Source organism: Mobula birostris, chromosome 14, assembly GCF_030028105.1.
Source record: "Mobula birostris isolate sMobBir1 chromosome 14, sMobBir1.hap1, whole genome shotgun sequence".
Lineage (NCBI taxonomy): Eukaryota > Metazoa > Chordata > Chondrichthyes > Myliobatiformes > Myliobatidae > Mobula > Mobula birostris.
Window position 1 is genome coordinate 65,719,223 of NC_092383.1, and position 20,782 is coordinate 65,740,004.

Here is a 20,782-nt window from a genome sequence, read left to right on the forward strand (position 1 = left end):
GAGTGGCAGACTTAATGGCCGAGTAGCCTAATTCTGCTCCTAAAATGAATCTTTGGAAACATTAAGTTAGTAGGGAAAGAAAAATACTCAAGAACTAGAATACTGGATTAACAATCATCCACAGAGGAGGCTGGTTAAAAAGCTTCCTGAAATCTGCAAATGAACATTATATGCTACAAAAAATATGAAAAACTACAACAGCAATGAAAGAAAATGTACGAAAAAGAACTATTTCCTTGTCTGAGTACAGCAAACACCTCAACATTTTGGAAATGAATGTCTTTAATTCGTTTGTTTTCCTAAGCAGTATAATGTTTTTCCATATATAACAAAAACAGCTGTTGTAATCAGTATCTCAGCACACTGTCAGATGGTAAGGTTCAAATCCCACAATAGAAATCCAAGCACCAAATCAAGAATTTAACTTTTGGAGATACGACTTTTCAGGTGAGATGTGAAACCAGTATTATATCATCTGTTCTCACTTGGATGCAAGACATCTATTGGAGTTATCCCAGAGTCCTGCCCAACATAATCACCCCTGACCCAATAACCTAAAATAACAAATTATTTGATCAACATCATGTTTCTGTTTCCAAGGGATTGCTATCTGGACATTTTTAAAATGCAAACCTTTATCTTAATATATTTAAACTCTTCAAAGGCTGCGTATTGATGAAAACTATAGTCACAAAAACACAATGTTAGTAGGGAAAGAAAGTCTATATAGAGGCAACAAAAGCAAATTTTATCCGTCTAGTATTGCAGATAAATTTCCTCATGAAGACAACCGGAAAATCTATCACAAATATGCTTGTCCGGCAATCCTATCCTAGGTACAAAAATAAGTTTGTCACAGGGATTTGCGCAGTGGCTCAGCAAATTCCCCTAATAAGCAATAAAACTATTAAAGTTTTTAATTTACATACTAAGCCAAATAAGCCCATTTCCAGCCAGACTGCGGCAGTTTTAAAACAACTGGCTTTAGAGTTTCAGGGACAGGATGAATTACTACTCTTAGTCATTATCCAGTAACTGTTGCTGGATGAGCACATAGACACAAGGCGGTCCCAACCCTCAACCTCCACTACAAAGGACATTTTAAAACTTCGGAAAACAAAAACTCGTGCTAAAGGTTCCTTTTTATTTCAATTAAACAATCAACACTGCACAAAAGGAGGGAAATTTGATAAAACACTGGGATAACAGATAACAATTTGTTCACACCGTGTAATCATTTCAGCTTCACACATAGTTTTAGACTTACTAAAAGCCATTCATTTAATTTTGTAATTTGGCCCTGTAACATCTTAATGGCAGTTTACATATTTTTAAAATGATTAAAAGAAGCTAGATTTTTTAAAATGGGAAGGAAGAAGGGAAAGTTAAACATTTTCCTAAACAAATTGGGAAAAAAATCAAGACAAGAGGTCATTTAAGAAAAGTGACATAAAATAAAATATGTGAGAATAAGGCATTGTAAATTTGTTAAGACTTTACAATCGATACTACAATATAAAAACATCCTGTAATATTAGAGAACTTCAGTACTTTTAATACTAATGCTATTTCTAGTGTCAGAATACTTGTAGAATAGGAATTTCTTTATAATACATAGGCAACTTAGGAGTATAAATAAATGTTTTAACACAACTTGATGGCTTGTTCCATTCCCCAAATGTAAATATAGATCTCAGAAAGTCCAATGAATTGCAAGACAGGCCAATTAGTTTTTCAGTAGCACATCAGAAAATTATCTCACCAAAATAATATTATACAAGACATTAAAGAAAAAAAATCACTAAATTTGAGTTAACCACATTCACTGTTTGCCAAGTAAAATTTGAGAGTCTCACTGTCATACAAATTTATTATTTATTTTGGGATACAGTGCAGGGGGGGGTCCTTCTGGTCCTTTAAGCCACACGGTCCCAGCCGTCCCCATCAAACTTGATTAGCCGTAAGCTAATCATGGGTCAATTTACAATGACCAATTAACCTACTAACCGGTACGCCTGAGGACTGTGGAGGAAGCTGGTGTCTCTGGGGAATACCCATGCAAACTCCTTACAGACCAGCACTGGAATTGAACTTTGAACTCCAGAATCCCCCAAGCTGCAATAACACCACTGCAGCATCATGCTAGTGAAAAACCAATAATGTAAAATGTTGTGAAATATTTGATGTGACTGTACATTTGTTCAAGTGGAAACTGTTGCCAATTCCCCTAACTCACAAATTCTAATATACAGACATGGTCTAACCAGTTTTAGATGCAGTAACAGAAATGTTTGCCTACCAGTTTTTTAGGTCTACCTCTGGGCTTTGTTCCTTCTTCAGCACCACCAGATTTCTGGAAAAGAATTAAATGCAAAGATCAAGTATACACCAATAAATTAATCATCTTTTTAAAGTGCATTCTATATTCACTCTTGAGAAAACCTGGGAGTCACAATAAGACTAAGTGATTAGCAGCCTTGCGGACAGTGGAAAACTCTACCAAAACCCAGAACCTGCTGGTAAACGGCAGCAGCTCCACGTCAAACAGGTACTTGCAAGTTAAGGCACACTGACGTATTCTTGCTGACAAATCTGTCACTTCTCTCCATTGCAAGACACTGCAGCAAGAGAGCATAGACTTGCCGAAATTCCCCAGCATTTACACTGCTCCCAGATTCTGCACCAGGATAAAAGTGTCTCCACAATCCATTTATCTAAATGGAGAGTTTACATCTGAAAGAAAAATTGGAAAGGGAAGAACAAAATGAATCTTTCATTATTTATATCTAAAACCATTTCAGCAGGCAAGACTTTATAGATAATTTATTTAGTTCAATTTGTAATGGTTGAGAAAATTAGTTAATTTCAAATAGTTTTCAATGCCACTGAATTGCAAAGATTTTTAGAAACACTTCAAAGCAATAACACATTTGAGATGGCAAAGCAAGGACCTTTCAGTATAAGAAAGCCTTTCACATACGAGACAGCAGTAGCAATATTCTGCCCCTATATTATGTTACACACTGTCCATAAGGTGTCAGGTTTATAGAAATATGCTTGCATTGCATACTCATTGATGGCTTATTCCATTTTATCATCATCAAATCGAAAAATCTTGTTTTACTACCAATAAAACATAATGAGAATTCAGAGGTCAGACAAATACCACAAAGTCCTAAGAGTTACAGCTGTATCTTCCATAGAAGTCATGTTAGCAAGAATTCAAATGCCCTGGGTCCATCATGTGTCCATCACTGCCTAAGAAAATACTGCAGAAAGAATTTGAAGAAAAATCAGTGGAATGATTGCCTTTCCCACACTCCACTACAAGGACTACATATTGGTTGATCTGGAGATAATACTGTCCAGTGGGTTCTTTGGAAGTCCAGGACGATGCGCAGATCTTGTGGTCACACCAATTTTATGAGATATTCATAAAAACAATTATGGTAACCAATTCACCCAACTGTAAGAACCAAAAAAGACAAAAAAAAAACAACAAAATATCATAAACACGAGGAAGTCTGCAGGTGCTGGAATTTCAAGCAACACACATAAAAGTTGCTGGTGAACGCCAGGCAGCGTCTATAGGAAGAGGTACAGTCGACATTTCGGGCCGAAACCCTTCATCAGGACTAACTGAAAGAGGAGCTATTAAGAGATTTGAAAGTGGAAGGGGGAGGGGGAGATCCAAAATGATAGGAGAAGACAGGAGGGGGAGGGATCCCTATCATAACCCTATATTCTCCTATCATTTCGGATCTTCCCTTCCCCCTCTCACTTTCAAATCTCTTACTAGCTGTTCTTTCAGTTAGTCCTGACGAAGGGTCTTGGCCCAAAACGTCGACTGTACCTCTTCCTAAAGATGCTGCCTAGCCTGCTGCGTTCACCAGCAACTTTCATGTGTATTGAACAAAATATCACGGTCACTTTATACTGAAAATCAGCTCAAACTAGATAAGAAATTATTTGATAATAGCTGTCTATGAAACAGTTCAATTTATTTGGTAACATAGGCTGCAAAGATGGTATGAAAGCCACAGAACCAGCTATACTACAAATGACTAAAAATCCACTGAACATTTACAAACAGGTAATCATACAAACACATAAGCAAGCATAAAGTTAAGCTACAAGAAAAATGACAACTTGGACCCTAATCCAACAGTATAGACTCTGCTAGGGTGATCTTCATAATGTGGGAGTGGAAGACGCATAATAGGCAAGCTTGGTGCTTCATGCTTACTTGGGACACAAAACGAAACTGATGTGAGGTATATTTTCTAAACTCTACCTGTGGAATCTGGCTTCCAATATCTCAACCCAAAGTGACAGCAGTTAACACAAACAATTCAGCAAGTCAGACAACATCTATGGAGGGGAATACGCAGCTGACGTTTCAGGCCGGGCCCTTCATCAGATCTCAATTTTGAAAGTACTGTACTCTGAAGCAATGGTAAACCCAGGCGTATAATCTTATTTGAATAAATCTGCCAAATGCTCACTGGGAGTAAGAGAGCATTAGATGTTTTACGGTCAGTGAACCTCTTCCCATTAGATGTACTCTGTGTTCTGTATATATGTACACCCTGTGACCATGTGGGTTTACTGGGGGTACTTCAGTTTTCCCTCATATTCCAAAAAACATGCAGGTTGGTAGGTTAACTTACAACTGTAAATTGCCCTTAGTCAAGTCAAGTTACTTTTTATTGTCATTTCAACCATAACTGCTGGTAGAGTACACAGTAAAAACGAGACAACATTTTTCAGGACCATGGTGCTACATGAACAATATAAAATCTATACTGAACTATGTAAAAAACAACACAAAACTACACTAGATTACAGACCTACCCAGGACTGCATAAAATCCACAAAACAGTGCAGGCATTACAATAAATAATAAACAAGACAATAGGCACAGTAGAGGGCAGTAGGTTGGTGTCAGTCCAGGCTCTGGGTATTGAGGAGTCTGGTGGCTTGGGAGAAGAAACTGTTACATAGTCTGGTCGCGACAACCCGAATACTTTGGTGCCTTTTGCCAGATGGCAGGAGGAAGAAGAGTTTATATGAGGGGTGCGTGGGGTCCTTCATAATGCTGTTTGCTTTGTGGATGCAGCGTGGGGTGTAAATGTCTGTGATGGCGGGAAGAGAGACTCCGATGATCTTCTTAGCTGACCTCACTATCCGCTGCAGGGTCTTGCAATCGGAGATGGTGCAATTTCCGAACTAGGCAGTGATACAGCTGCTCAAGATGTTCTCAATATAACCTCTGTAGAATGTGGTGAGGATAGGGGGTGGGAGATGGACTTTTCTCAGCCTTCGCAGAAAGTAGAGACGCTGCTGGGCTTTCTTTGCTATGGAGCTGGTGTTGAGGGACCAGGTGAGATTCTCCACCAGTGGGTAGTGAGTGGTAGAATCTGTAGGGAATTGATAGAAATGTGGGGCGAAATTAAAATGGGATGAGTATTGGATTAAGATCAGTGTAAACTGTCCCTTTCATTCATCATCATGTACTTGTATATGGTGAGTTAAAGAATCAGAATCAGGTTTATTATCACTGGCATGGGTCATGAAATTTGTTAACTCAGCAGCAGTTCAATGCAATACATAATATAGAAGAAAAAAACTAAAAATAATAATAAATCAATTACAATATATGTATATTGAATAGATTAAAAAATTGTGCAAAAAACAGAAAAAAATATAAAATAAAAAAGTGAGGTAATGTCCAAAGATTCAATGTCCATTTAGGAATCGGATGGCAGAGGGGAAGAAGCTGTTCCTGAGTCACTGAGTGTGTGCCTTCAGGCTTCTGTACCTCCTACCTGATGGTAACAGTGAGAAAAGGGCATGCCCTGGGTGCTGGAGGTCCTTAATAATGGACGCTGCCTTTCTGAGACACTGCTCCTTGAAGATGTCCTGGGTACTTTGTAGGCTAGTACTCAAGATGGAGCCACCTACATTTACGACCCTTTGCAGCTTCTTTTGGTCCTGTGCAGTAGCCCCCCCCCCCCAATACCAGACAGTGATGCAGCCTGTCAGAATGCTCTCCACAGTACATCTATAGAAGTTTTTGAATGCATTTGTTGACATCCCAAATCTCTTCAAACTCTTAATCAACCTGTGGCTCTGACATCAATTGCTATGAAGTGCTTCGAGAGATTGGTTATGGCACACATCAACCACAGCCTACCAGTCAACGGCAGATGCCATCTCTCCGGCCCTACAATCCTCCTTAGAACACCTGGAGAATAAAGACGCATACGTAAGGCTCCTTTTCAATGACTACAGCTCTGCCTTTAATACCATCATTCCAAATAAACTGATTCCTAAGCTCCGGAACCTGGGCCTTAGCACTCAGATCTGCAGCTGGATCTTCAACTTCCTCACAGCCAGGATCCAGGCTGTAAAAATAGGGGACAAGCTCTCCTCCACAGTCACTCTGAGCACCGGTGCCCCACAAGGCTGTGTACTCAGCCCCCTGCTGTACTCACTGTACACCCATGATTGTGTAGCCAAGTTTCCATCAAACTCAATACATAAGTTTGCTGATGACACAACAATTGTAGGCCGTATCTCAGGTAATGATGAGTTTGACTACAGAGAGGAAATTAAGAACCTGGTGGCATGGTGCGAAGACAATAACCTATCCTTCAATGTCAGCAAGACGAAGGAATTGGTTGCTGACTTCAGAAGGAGTAGCGGACCGCACGACCCAATTTACATCGGTGGTGCGCAAGTGGAACAGGTCAAAAGCTTTAAGTTCCTCGGGGCCAATATCACAAATAACCTGATTTGGTCCAACCAAGCAGAGTTCACTGCCAAGAAGGCCCACCAGTGCCTTTGCTTCCTGAGAAAACTAAAGAAATTTGGCTTGTCCCCTAAAACCCTCATTAATTTTTATAGATGCACTACAGAAAGCATTCTGGTATGGAAGTTCTCCTGTCCAAGACCAAAAGAAGCTGCAGAAGATCATGAACACGGCGCAGCACATCACACAAACCAATCTTCCGTCCATGCACTCACTTTATGCTGCACGCTGTCGGAGCAGTGCTGCCAGGATAATCAAGGACACGACCCACCCAGCCAACACACTTTTCATCCCTCTTCCCTCCGGGAGAAGGTTCAGGAGCTTGAAGACTCATACGGCCAGATTTGGGAACAGCTTCTTTCCAACTGTGATAAGACTGCTGAACGGATCCTGACCCGGATCTGGGCCGTACCCTCCAAATATCTGGACCAGCCTCTCGGTCTTTTTGCACTACCTTACTTCCCATTTTTCTATTTATGATTTATAATTTAAATTTTTAATATTTACTAATTTTAACTATTTTTAATATTTTTAATATTTAATATTTGTAATTCAGGGACTGTGAAGCGCAGATTCAAATATTGCTGTGATGATTGTACGTTCTAGTACCAATTGTTTGGTGACAATTAAGTATAAAGTATAATTAAGTATAGCCACTGTCTTACCTTCTTTATAACTGCATCGATATGTTGGGACCAGGTTAGATCCTCAGAGAACTTGATACCCAGGAACTTGAAACTGTTCACTCTGTCAACTCTGATTGCTCTATTAAGGATTGGTATGTGTTCCTTCGACTTACCCTTCCTGAAGTCCACAATCAGCTCTTTCGTTTTACTGATGTTGAGTGCCAGGTTGGTGATAACATCTCCTCCTCCTCGCTGACTATCAACACTGGTGCACCTCAGGGGTGTGTGCTTAGCCCACTACTCTACTCTGTATATACACATGACTGTGTGGCTAGGCACAGCTCAAATACCATCTATAAATGTGCTGATGATACAAGCATTGTTGGTAGAATCCCAGATGGTGACAAGAAGGCGTACAGGAGTGAGCTATGTCAACTAGTGGAGTGGTGTCACAGAATCAACCTTGCACTCAATGTCAATAAGACCAAAGAACTGAGTGTGGACTTCAGAAAGGGTAAGACAATGGAACACACACCAGTCTCACACAGGTATCAGAAGTGGAAAGAATGAGCAATTCAAAGTTCTTGTGTGTCAGTATCTCTGAGGATCTAACCTGAACCCAACACAAGCTGCGGAGAGTTGTAAAATTAGTCAGCTCCATCATGGACACTAGCCTCCATAGTATCTAGGACATCTTTAAGGAACAATGCCTCAAAAAGGTGGCATCCATCATTAAGGACCCCCATCACCGGGATCTTGTCTTGTTCTCATTGCTACCATCAGGAAGAAGGTACGGAAGCCTAAAGTCAGATACTAATTGATTCAGGAACAGTTTCTTCCCCTCTGCCATCAGATTTCTAAATGGATAGTGAACTCATGAACATTACGTCACTACTTTTTTAAATTTCTATTTTTGCACTACTTTAATTTTTTTATATACACATACACACAATTTATTGTAATTCACAGGTTGTTTTGTATTATATGTATTGCATTGTACCATAGAAACCATAGAAACTACAGCACAGAAACAGGCCTTTTGGCCCTTCTTGGCTGTGCCGAACCATTTTCTGCCTAGTCCCACTGACCTACACATGGACCATATCCCTCCATACACCTCCCATCCACGTATCTGTCCAATTTATTCTTAAATGTTAAAAAAGAACCCGCATTTACCACCTCGTCTGTCAGCTCATTCCATACTCCCACCACTCTCTGTGTGAAGAAGCCCCCCCAATGTTCCCTTTAAACTTTTCCCCCCTCACTCTTAACCCATGTCCTCTGGTTTTTTTCTCCCCTTGCCTCAGTGGAAAAAGCCTGCTTGCATTCACTCTATCTATACCCATCATAATTTTATATACCTCTATCAAATCTCCCCTCATTCTTCTACGCTCCAGGGAATAAAGTCCTAACCTATTCAACCTTTCTCTGTAACTGAGTTTCTCAAGTCCCGGCAACATCCTTGTAAACCTTCTCTGCACTCTTTCAACCTTATTTATATCCTTCCTGTAATTTGGTGACCAAAACTGAACACAATACTCCAGATTCGGTCTCACCAATGCCTTATACAACCTCATCATAACATTCCAGCTCTTATACTCAATACTTTGATTACTAAAGGCCAATGTACCAAAAGCTCTCTTTACGACCCTATCTATCTGTGATGCCACTTTTAGGGAATTTTGTATCTGTATTCCCAGATCCCGCTGTTCCACTGCACTCCTCAGTGCCTTACCATTAACCCTGTATGTTCTATGTTGGTTTGTCCTTCCAACGTGCAATACCTCACACTTGTCAGTATTAAACTCCATCTGCCATTTTTCAGCCCATTTTTCCAGCTGGTCCAAGTCCCTCTGCAGGCTCTGAAAACCTCACTGTCTACTACACCTCCAATCTTTGTATCATCAGCAAACTTGCTGATCCAATTTACATTATCATCCAGATCATTGATATAGATGACAAATAACAACGGACCCAGCACTGATTCCTGTGGCACACCACTAGTCACAGGCCTCCACTCAGAGAAGCAATTCTCTACCACCACTCTCTGGCTTCTTCCATCGAGCCAATATCTAATCCAATTTACCACCTCTCCATGTATACCTAGCGACTGAATTTTCCTAACTAACCTCCCATGCGGGACCTTGTCAAAGGCCTTACTGAAGTCCATGTAGACAATATTCACTGCCTTCCCTTCATCCACTTTCCTGGTAACCTCCTCGAAAAACTCCAATAGATTGGTCAAACATGACCTACCACGCACAAAGCCATGTTGACTCTCCCTAATAAGTCCCAGCCTATCCAAATGCTTGTAGATTCTCTCTCTTAGTACTCCCTCCAATAACTTACCTACTACCGACGTTAAACTTACTGGCCTATAATTTCCCGGGTTACTTTTCGATCCTTTTTTAAACAACGGAACAACATGAGCCACTCTCCAATCCTCCGGCACCTCACCTGTAGACAGCGACATTTTAAATATTTCAGACAGGGCCCCTGCAATTTCAACACTAGTCTCCTTCAAGGTCCGAGGGGATTTATCCACTTTAATTTTCCTCAAGACAGCGAGGACCTCTTCCTTTTCAATCTGTACAGTTTCCATGATCTCACTACTTGTTTCCCTTAATTCCATAGACTTCATGCCAGTTTCCTTCGTAAACACAGACAAAAAAAACCTATTTAAGATCTCCCCCATTTCCTTTGGTTCCGCACATAGCTGACCACTCTGATCTTCAAGAGGACCAATTTTATCCCTTACAATCCTTTTGCTCTTAATATACCTGTAAAAGCTCTTTGGATTATCGTTCACTTTGACTGCTGCAAAGACAACAAATTTCACGACATATGCCAGTGATATTAAACTGCATTCTGATTCTGATCAGAAGGACTGAAGCATTTCAAGGCAGTCATTCACCATAACTGTCTCATGGCAATTAGGGATGGGCAAAAATTCTGGATTTACTAGTGATACTCAGATCCTAAAAATTAATTTTAAATATACAGCAATTTTATTTTCCGTGAAGCGAAATAATTTTTCCTGAGGAATCAGAGATTATAAAGTGGAATTTAAAAAATGCCTCATCTCTTCAACACAATAAATTTTAAAGCTGAGCAAATATAATAGAAAGGATATTATTCAAAACGAAAAGAACAGTCTTCCTCAGCATGGAGTTTGCAACTGACAACTTTACTTTTCAGGATCTTTCAAATGCTTGGAATAAGATAAATTTAAATTCAACTCTTTTCTCAGCCTGACATTAGTCACTAAGGTCACAGATTCCACTGTGGCTTGTGGTTCATGCACAAGCAAACAAAGTAAGAGATGGTGGATCAGGAAGAGCAGTTTTACCAACTGGCTTAAAGTAGGAACGAACAAAGAAGTTAATCACTCTTGCTGGTCAGAGATTTGGAATGTTAAGCTTTGCCAGATATCAAACTGGAGGTGTCAGGCAAACAGCCATGAAATTCCAAAGGTATGCATCAGTTGGCCCTCTCTTTAACAAAACAAAAACAAACCAAATATTATTTTAAAAAATGGTTCCAGCAGAAATAGTGCATTTACTGTTTACAAATGTGTTTTCTCAAAACAAACTATGATCTCAAAATTGGTCCACATGTTTTAGGTACTGCATAAAGCACAATAGCTAATTGGTTTTCCCTTAGAGTATCATGAGATTAGCCGAAAAGACTTTTCAAACTATGGTGGGTTTATACTCAAAAGTAAATGGCCCCGACAGGATTCACCCAAATTAGCGCAGCTACAGACGTGTTGCTATCTGCTGATCTGAGAGAGGTGAATACTCTCCATGGCAGCAGTCTCAACTGTTATCATGGTGGAGATAGAGGCTTCAGCTGTCTGTTCCAAAATCCCACTCGCATGAGGAACAAAGGAATAAATTTCACGCCCTCACTAGATTCATGAGTGTAAGGTACATACTGCTGACAATAACTAAACAAGCCATTTCAGTAACTAGTCAGGGATTCATTCAGGATATGTTATGTGCAGTGCAGATGGTGCTGTAAAACAGGATGTGAGCAATTATTGCATGCTGTGTGGGCTCTTTGGCCTCATTACTGATGAACTACACTCTGTGGTCACTTTATTAGGTACACCTGTACATTACACGTTAATGTAAATGTCTAATCAGGCAATCACGTGGTATCAACTCAGTGCATAAAACCATGCAGACATGGTCAAAAGGTTTAGTAGTTGTTAAGACCAAACATCAGAATGGGGAAGAAAGGTGATTTAAGTGACTTTGACCGTGGAATGATTGATGATGCCAGTCAGAGTGGTCTGAGTATCTCAGAAACTGCTGATCTCCTGGGATTTTCATGCATTAACAGTCTTTACAGAGAATGGTGCAAAGAACCAAAAATAATCCAGTGAGCAGCAGTTCTGTGGGTGAAAATGCCTTGTTAATGAGAGAGGTTAGAGGAGGATGGCCGGACTGGTTCAAGCTGACTGTAACTCAAACAACCGAGTGTTACAACGGTGGTGTGCAGAAGAGCATCTCTGAATGCACATGTCGAACCTTAGAGTGGATGGGCTACAGAAGCAGAAGCCCTTGAACATATTTCTGTGGCCACTTTGTTAGGTACAAGAGATAACTAATAAAGTGGCCACTGAGTGTATGAAAACTTTGAACGGAGAGTGGAGAGGGTCACTTTGCCTGGATTGGGAACAATAGGCTCCTTGAGAAAGGCACTATCAGAGAGTTCCTTAGCATTCAAGATTTAATGCTAATTGCACTTTGACTGTTCAATGAAAGTTGTAGCTTGCATTCAAAAGTACCTGTTTAAACCTGCAAGGGCATAAAAGCATTGTACAAATAGCAATAACACTAGGTGTAAGGGAGACAAGGGACCTCAGATGTTGGGAAAAAACTGGGAACATTAGGACCAAGTCTGACACAAGATCAGACTTGTTAATGTATGCACAAGTAGCAGGTCCAATTTCAGCTGAAAATATTTACTTAGATTAAAAACGTCTGTGTGATTTGAGCATTAAAGGAAAGCACTAACCTATCCAATTCCTAAGTGTACATAAATGTCTTTGACAATACATTCTTACACAGAGCATATCATTTAACTTTTTTAAATGTATAAATAACATCAGAAGTTCAAATATGCAACGAATTCATGTAATTGAAGCAACTCTTCCGAATCACAAATTTCTCTAAATAAGAATGGCTTCTTATATAGCATTTTCCAGAATAAAATATAGTGATACATTTGATTTTTTTCTATTAAAGTTATCAACTGAGTTTTAAATGGAATTATAAAAGCTACTCTCAAGACAGCTGAAATCACCAGGGGGAAAAAAAACAATCCTTATCTGCCAATGGGACATCATTAGCAGAAAAACGTGCGTGCTCAAATCAAATAGAAATCACACCCAATGCTATAGATTCCTCAGCAGAATTATTATAAAATGTTATCCTTTCTCATCAGGAGCTTTCCACTGAAAATATAAATGATGTGTTGTGTGACGACAGACCAAATTATCAGAAGATTGATGCCGATAAGAGGACAATGGGGGAACATTCAGAAATGTTAATGAGAGACGAGAGGGATTAATGAAAAGGAGACACAGTTCCGAGTATTGTCAGAGACCGGTGGCTTTGAACCCTGAACTGTTTGAAGTTTGATGGACAGGCGATACCCCAGCAGGGGGATAAAAAGGGACAGGTTCGCTAAGGCAACAGACACACGACACCACGAGGTAACGAGACCCTGGAAGCGGTGTGCCCCCATGAGTTGGTGGGAGTTTTGGAGGTCTGATCGCGGGACCAGCCATAGACGCACAGGGTGGAAAGATACGGTCGGGCGGGAACCCGGTGTGTGTGTCCGCCCTTGCCTGGGTGCCGGGTTCACCACAGAAGAACGATCGTATCTGGAATGGAGGGGTCACAGTCGGTGACCTCAGAAGACATTACAAAGGGCTCGCCCGAAAGCTAACTGCGAGGAATATCGAAGGTCTGTTTGGAATCCGTTTTGAATATTCATTCGCTTTCGCTCTCTCTCTTCTCCCCGCCCTAACGGCACAACAGCGATTACTGCGAACTGAACTGAACTAAATTGAACTGAACTTTGCGTCACTTGAAACTGATCATTTACCCCTAGACTGCGATAGAGCTTGATTGATCCTATTATCCTAGTTCTGTGTACATGTGTGTTTTATCATTGCTAAACTGTTGCATTTATATCCTTTTGATTAGAGTATTGTGTTGCTTACTTCTTTAATAAAACTTTCTTAGTTCCAGTAATCCAGACTCCAACTAAGTGGTCCATTTCTGCTGGTTTGGCAACCCAGTTACGGGGTACATAACAATTGTACCTCATGTGGACCTCAGTACACCCATCAGTGACACAACGTAAACAAAGTAGCTACAAGATAATACAACTGACTTCTGCTATCTGACTCAAAAAATATATACTTAGGCATTTGAAGAGCGTAACATTTTCTGCATAAAATAAGAATGGATATTTCCCTGCACAATATTTTATATTTTATATTTTTTTAATTAAAATTAGTTCTCTCCTTGCTTATTAAGTATGTATGAGTATAATCAACATTGATAGACATGAAATTCATAAAAATAACTCAAAATTAAGTGTCTTTTGGACCCAGGGAAATGGTTTACAAAATCCAAAACAATTAAAGGAGTGACAATCTATTCTGTTAAAAGTTTTATGTAGTTATATGCCTACATATCCTATGGAGAAAAGTGGACCATGATGCCCTCGCATTATCAAAGTACGTAAGTTGGAATGAATTAATCGTAGACAAAAGGAAACTGTTCAAGACACTTGAGCACTTCCCGGAAAACATTCAAAGACTCATTATTACAGCTGTGTATGTGTGCGCAATGTTGTAAATGTCTTTACCTGCAATATAAAAACAAATTCACTTACAACTGTTATTGATCAACATTCTTCCAAAGACCAGTTTCAATTCAAAGTCTTCAACAATTGCTGCCACCCGATCAGAATGCCCTTCTTGTTACGTTCTTTCTGAATGACAGAAAACTACTTATAACCACTAAAATTATTGCTTTGTTATGTGTACTACAACGCCCTTCGCTTACTATATCCTCCACCGAGCTTCCTTGACATGCATGGCAAATCAATATGAAATACAAGACATTAGAGCAGAGACAAAAGAAACCAACCTGAAACATTAAAATTTGCTCTACATACACAGGTGCTTTCTGACCTGTTGAATGTGTGTAACATTTTCTGTTAGCTTCCATATCACTTCCCACCTATTATTAGTAAAAACCTAGAGGGCAGGCAACCTAACAATAATACATTAACTTTGATTAAGAATTAGGGAAAAAAATATATAATTCAGCAATGTCAAGCTTGGTAGGGGCATTATATACATGAGAATGTAACTCAAGGTCCTAGGTACGCAGAAAAATATCCTGCATCAGTGCAATTTTCACTGCATTCATCTCAAGGATATACCAACCTGTGGAAAGTGCTTCCCCAATGTTGTGAAGCATTAATTCAAAGTGTTTTTTTGGTGGAATCAATCAAAGTGTTTTTTTTTGGTGCACAGTGTGCTGCCATCAAAATGGCTAAGTAACCATGCAAGGTAAAGAATACAGACAGGAAACTAGAAACAAACTGTTATTAAACTATATTTAAGCATTTAGGTATGCAAAAGTTTTCCATATCCATTTTCTTCCAACCTCCAGTAGAGTCTTAAGTTTATAAATCTCCGGAACAGTTTAAAATTCCTTAAATTGATAATATGTTTAGAAGATGGAAACATATACACATTAGATATAGTTGCTTTTTAAAGCCGTAAAGCTTCATGAGCATAAATCATGACCTAGCATATTATAAGGACTGGAGAAATCCAGGCAATTAAACTGAAGATTTTCAGCCTGTTTTTGAAACAGGCCTAGTTTGCAAATACTTGACATTCACTGCAGCAAGTGATTTCTGGGATTGCATCAAACAGGAGATGGCTATACATATATAAAAAAAGAGTTGCCTGTGAAGTCAGTGTCAATCACTTTAGCATCTTCAGGGTTTCTGCATTAAGCTACAAATATGCAAACACCCAGAGATAGCTGTCAATTTCACAGAGAAATTAAAGTCAAATTATAAAGACAATGTTTTTAAATGTTGCACTCAATATACCTTACTATTACTTCAGCATTTTATTGCATTTCTAATCATTTACCATAAACTTACATTAACTTTCACAAACAACAGGAATTCTGCAGATGCTGGAAATTCAAGCAACACATCAAAGTTGCTGGTGAACGCAGCAGGCCAGGCAGCATCTCTAGGAAGAGGTACAGTCGACATTTCAGGCCGAGACCCTTCGTCAGGACTAACTGAAAGTGGGAGGGGGAGGGGGAGATCCAAAATGATAGGAGAAGACAGGAGGGGGAGGGATGGAGCCAAGAGCTGGACAGGTGATAGGTAAAGGGGATATGAGAGGATCATCGGACAGGAGGTCCGGGGAGAAAGACGGGGGGGGGGGGGGGGGATCCCAGAGGATGGGCAAGGGGTATAGTCAGAGGGACAGAGGGAGAAAAAGGAGAGTGAGAGAAAGAATGTGTGTATAAAAATAAATAACAGATGGGGTACGAGGGGGAGGTGGGGCATTAGCGGAAGTTAGAGAAGTCGATGTTCATGCCATCAGGTTGGAGGCTACCCAGACGGAATATAAGGTGTTGTTCCTCCAACCTGAGTGTGGCTTCATCTTTACAGTAGAGGAGGCCATGGACATGTCAGAATGGGAATGGGATGTGGAATTAAAATGTGTGGCCACTGGGAGATCCTGCTTTCTCTGGTGGACAGAGCGTAGGTGTTCAGCAAAGCAGTCTCCCAGTCTGCGTCAGGTCTCGCCAATACATAGAAGGCCACATCAGGAGCACCGGACGCAGTATATCACCCCAGCCGACTCACAGGTGAAGTGTCGCCTCACCTGGAAGGACTGTTTGGGGCCCTGAATGGTAGTGAGGGAGGAAGTGTAAGGGCATGTGTAGCACTCGTTCCGCTTACAAGGATAAGTGCCAGGAGGGAGATCAGTGGGGAGGAATGGGGGGGCCGAATGGACAAGGGAGTCGCGTAGGGAGCGATCCCTGCGGAAAGCAGAGGGGCGGGGAGGGAAAGATGTGCTTAGTGGTGGGATGTCGTTGGAGGTGGCGGAAGTTACACAGAATAATATGTTGGACTCGGAGGCTGGCGGGGTGGTAGGTGAGGACCAGGGGAACCCTATTCTTAGTGGGGTGGCGGGAGGATGGAGTGAGAGCAGATGTACGTGAAATGGGAGAGATGCGTTTGAGAGCAGAGTTGATAGTGGAGGAAGGGAAGCCCTTTTCTTTAAAAAAGGACATCTCCCTCGTCCTCGTCAGCAATTCGGGTATGACACCCAAAACTAATCTCCCATCATTTTGAAGGGACTCCACATTTACATTTTTGATTCCAAAGTGGATGTCCTTGCATTTATCAACATTGCCATCCATTTGTATCACCTATTCACATAATCTATATATTATTCCCTGGAAGCCACACACCAATCAACACAGCTCAACACAAGCTTGTTGCTCAATATTCCAGCATCAGCAGTCTGTTGGGTCCTCAATGAGCTTCCATTCATCAGCAAGTACAGATTTAATACATTTTGTCTCATCATCCAAATTATTAATATTGACTGTAAAATTCTGGGGCTCAATAACAATACCTCCTATATTCCTCTAGTCACACTCTCCTAACCCAAAGTGACCCACTTATCCCTACACTCCTTTATAAACATTAGCCAATCCTCCATCCACACCAGCACAGTACACCCAACTCTTTGTCCTCTTACTTTGTTTAATGTCACTTTTGTAGCGTCTCTGTGAAAGTCTTCAGTAAGTACAAATTCAGCACATCTGCTGGTTCTCCCACTCTTCTAATACAGGTTACAACCTCAAATAAATAGGATTTGCCACATGAGATTTCCCTTCCATTCATCCATGTCGACTCTTACTAAACTGATTAATTTCCCTGCCAACAATACCTCATGTACTTTCTCTGTTGTTGATGCCAAACTCACATGTCTGTAGCTTCCAATTTTCCCTCTTCCCCTTTCTTAAAAAGTGCGGTTACATTTGCTGCCTTCCAATCTGCAAAAACCTCTCTGGGCTCTAAAGTTTTGTAAGGTGACAGATAATACTTTATACTTTATTGTCGCCAAACAATTGTTACTAGAACGTACAATCATCACAGCAATATTTGATAGAGTCACTGCCCCTAGAGCCTCCTCTGCAGGTTCTGGGATTTAGTGGCAGTTTGAGTCATTCATTTCTATAATATTATTTTGGTACTAATGGCAAGTTCCTACAGCTCCTCCTACAAAATCTATTGTTCATCAGATATTTTATGCTTTCTTCGATACAGCCTGAGACAAAATATATTAGTTCCATTTCTGTGGCATTTCCTTATTCCCCAACACAATTTTGCCTGTCTCAATATACAGAGTTCAAAGTGATTTCAGTGTTTCTATCTGCAAACTCAGAGAAGCTTTTTCTCTAATGTCTATCACTGACTAATTTAGTTTTCTCATTTCTTATCAATATATTGGACAGCCTTTGTTTCCTAGGTTTGTCAAACATCAATCTATTTCTTTTGCAACACAAACAATTCTTGTTTGATCTAACACCATCTTTAACTTCTATTGTAAACACATTATCAAAGTACCTCTGGATAAATAATAAATGCATAAAATCACATTCAGGTAATCAAAACTTTTCAAAGCTAATGACTGATGAAACAGGACTTCAGATTGTGTCACTCAGACAAAAATTATTTCATTTCAACACTGAATGTTTTATGACACAAACAATAATTTTTTTTGCCTCTGTACAGGAAGTGGACATTAAATGAAATCTGAAATGTGTCTAGAGGCTCGTTTTCTGTGGGATTTCAGAGGAGCAAAAAAAAAGTCTCTTTGCCAAAGAGAATTCTTACTTCCTCTCTTGGCTTGGAATCAATGAATGAATATTACTTTGAATGCTTTATTCATAATATTTAATCCGGTGTTTTTTATATATCAATGAGCAATAGAATGACAAATGGCATGAATTACATTGCTCAGCAGGCAATCTTCACTCCATGCAGGATGTGAGCCTACACAAAGCATTTAAGTTAAAATTATTTTATATAGGTGGTCAATAGTATTAAAAAAATCTACTCTTATTTGAATGATGGGTATCTCACTGGCCAAAATAAATAACTACCCATGATACATGATAGGATCAGTGAGATTCATAATTTTTCAAACAGCATCAGATTTTATGCTTGTGCCTGGTACTGTTGAAATGTTGCTTTTGCTGTTGGCTAGATAGATCCAGGAGTATTGGGACTATTGGAAAGTTAATTAATTCTTAACTTCTTTACTTCAAACTTACTCTTTAAATTGAAAGATTAGTGAATATCAATAATTGTTACTAAGGTAACAATTGAGAAAACAGCAGCTTTGTTACTCTGCTGATTTGGAAAAGCTGCACTTATCTGGTGGTAGACTTAGCCACATACTGTATATCCCTCCTCCTGTTTTGCCTGAACAAATACAGATAGGAGAGGGTGGAGATTCTTGAGCAGAATCAAATGTACTTGTAATGAGCAAAACAAGTAGCTGATAATCTTGCACTATCTAACAAATACAAACATTTCTTCAAAATGCTACACTTTTAGATAAGCAGCTTTTGGCACATCAATACTTTTTTTTCTCCACCTACACCAGACTCGTCTTTCTCACTTTTTCCATTAGTGGCAAAATTTCTCTCAACCCATTTAAAGCGCTTGGTTGAGACTTTAAGATAAATGGGCACTAGAGTCCGTAGTATCCAGGACATCTTCAAGGAGCGATGTCTCAGAAAGGTGGCATCCATCATTAAGGACCCCCATCACCCAGGTTAGGCCTTCTTCTCATTACTACCATCAGGAAGGAGGTACAGAAGCCTGAAGACATGCACTCAACATTGCTACCATTAAGAAGAAGGTATAGATGCCTGAAGGTACACACTGACTGGAAAATAACGATTAATCATCTTGAAGATACACATTATTTAAATTACTAAATTTTATACTGCATTTGGGGAAGTAGTTGCAACAGAATGTAATCTTGGAATGGAAATGGTCAAGTTCAGCAGGATACCTATGTAGCAATTGTATCATTTTATATATCAATTTATTTAAGATGATATTCACATTCTCTCTTTGATTATATTTACCTAGTACTATTGCCAGCTCCACCCCAACATCAAGGACATCTTCAAAAGACAATGCCTCAAAAAGGCAACTTCCATTTTAAGGGCCCCCATCACCCAGGACATAGCTTCTTCTAGTTACTACCATCAGGAAGGAGGTACAGGAGCCTGAAGACATACACTCAACATTTTAGGAACCGCTCCTCTTCCTCTCTCCTCCCCTCTACCATCAGATTTTTGAATGGACAATGAAACAACCCATGAACACTACCTTACTAATTTTGCAACACACATCAAAGTTACTGGTGAACGCAGCAGGCCAGGCAGCATCTGTAGGAAGAGGTGCAGTCGAAGTTTCAGGCCGAGACCCTTCGTCAGGACTAACTGAAGGAAGAGTGAGTAAGGGATTTGAAAGTTGGAGGGGGAGGGGGAGATCCAAAATGATAGGAGAAGACAGGAGGGGGAGGGATAGAGCCAAGAGCTGGACAGGTGATAGGCAAAAGGGGATCCGAGAGGATCATGGGACAGGAGGTCCGGGAAGAAAGACAAAGGGGGGGGACCCAGAGGATGGGCAAGAGGTATATTCAGAGGGACAGAGGGAGAAAAAGGAGAGTGAGAGAAAGAATGTGTGCATAAAAATAAGTAACAGATGGGGTACGAGGGGGAGGTGGGGCCTTAGCGGAAGTTGGAGAAGTCGATGTTCATGCCACCAGGTTGGAGGCTACCCAGACGGAATATAAGGTGTTGTTCCTCCAACCTGAGTGTGGCTTCATCTTTACAGTAGAGCAGGCCGTGGATAGACATGTCAGAATGGGAATGGGATGTGGAATTAAAATGTGTGGCCACTGGGAGATCCTGCTTTCTTTGGCGGACAGAGCGTAGATGTTCAGCAAAGCGGTCCCCCAGTCTGCGTTGGGTCTCGCCAATATATAAAAGGCCACATCAGGAGCACCGGACACAGTATATCACCCCAATCGACTCACAAGTGAAGTGTTGCCTCACCTGGAAGGACTGTTTGGGCCTTGAATGGTGGTAAGGGAGGAAGTGTAAGGGCATGTGTAGCACTTGTTCCGCTTACACGGATAAGTGCCAGGAGGGAGATCAGTGGGGAGGGATGGGGG

General features: G+C 40.4%; 1 protein-coding gene across 7 annotated transcripts in view; it reads right to left on the reverse strand.

The window, feature by feature from the left end:
• Nucleotides 1-20,782, reverse strand: part of LOC140209942 (high mobility group protein HMG-I/HMG-Y-like) — a 75,308-nt gene that overhangs the window by 45,283 nt on the left and 9,243 nt on the right. For all 7 annotated transcript variants that reach the window (XR_011889108.1, XM_072278625.1, XM_072278622.1 and 4 more), the window contains exon 4: nt 2,300-2,353. Coding sequence is in view for 6 of the 7 variants with exons in the window: in XM_072278625.1 (XP_072134726.1) it covers nt 2,300-2,353 (54 nt within the window). In the remaining variant the exon portion in view is untranslated. The remainder of the gene's footprint in view (nt 1-2,299; nt 2,354-20,782) is intronic.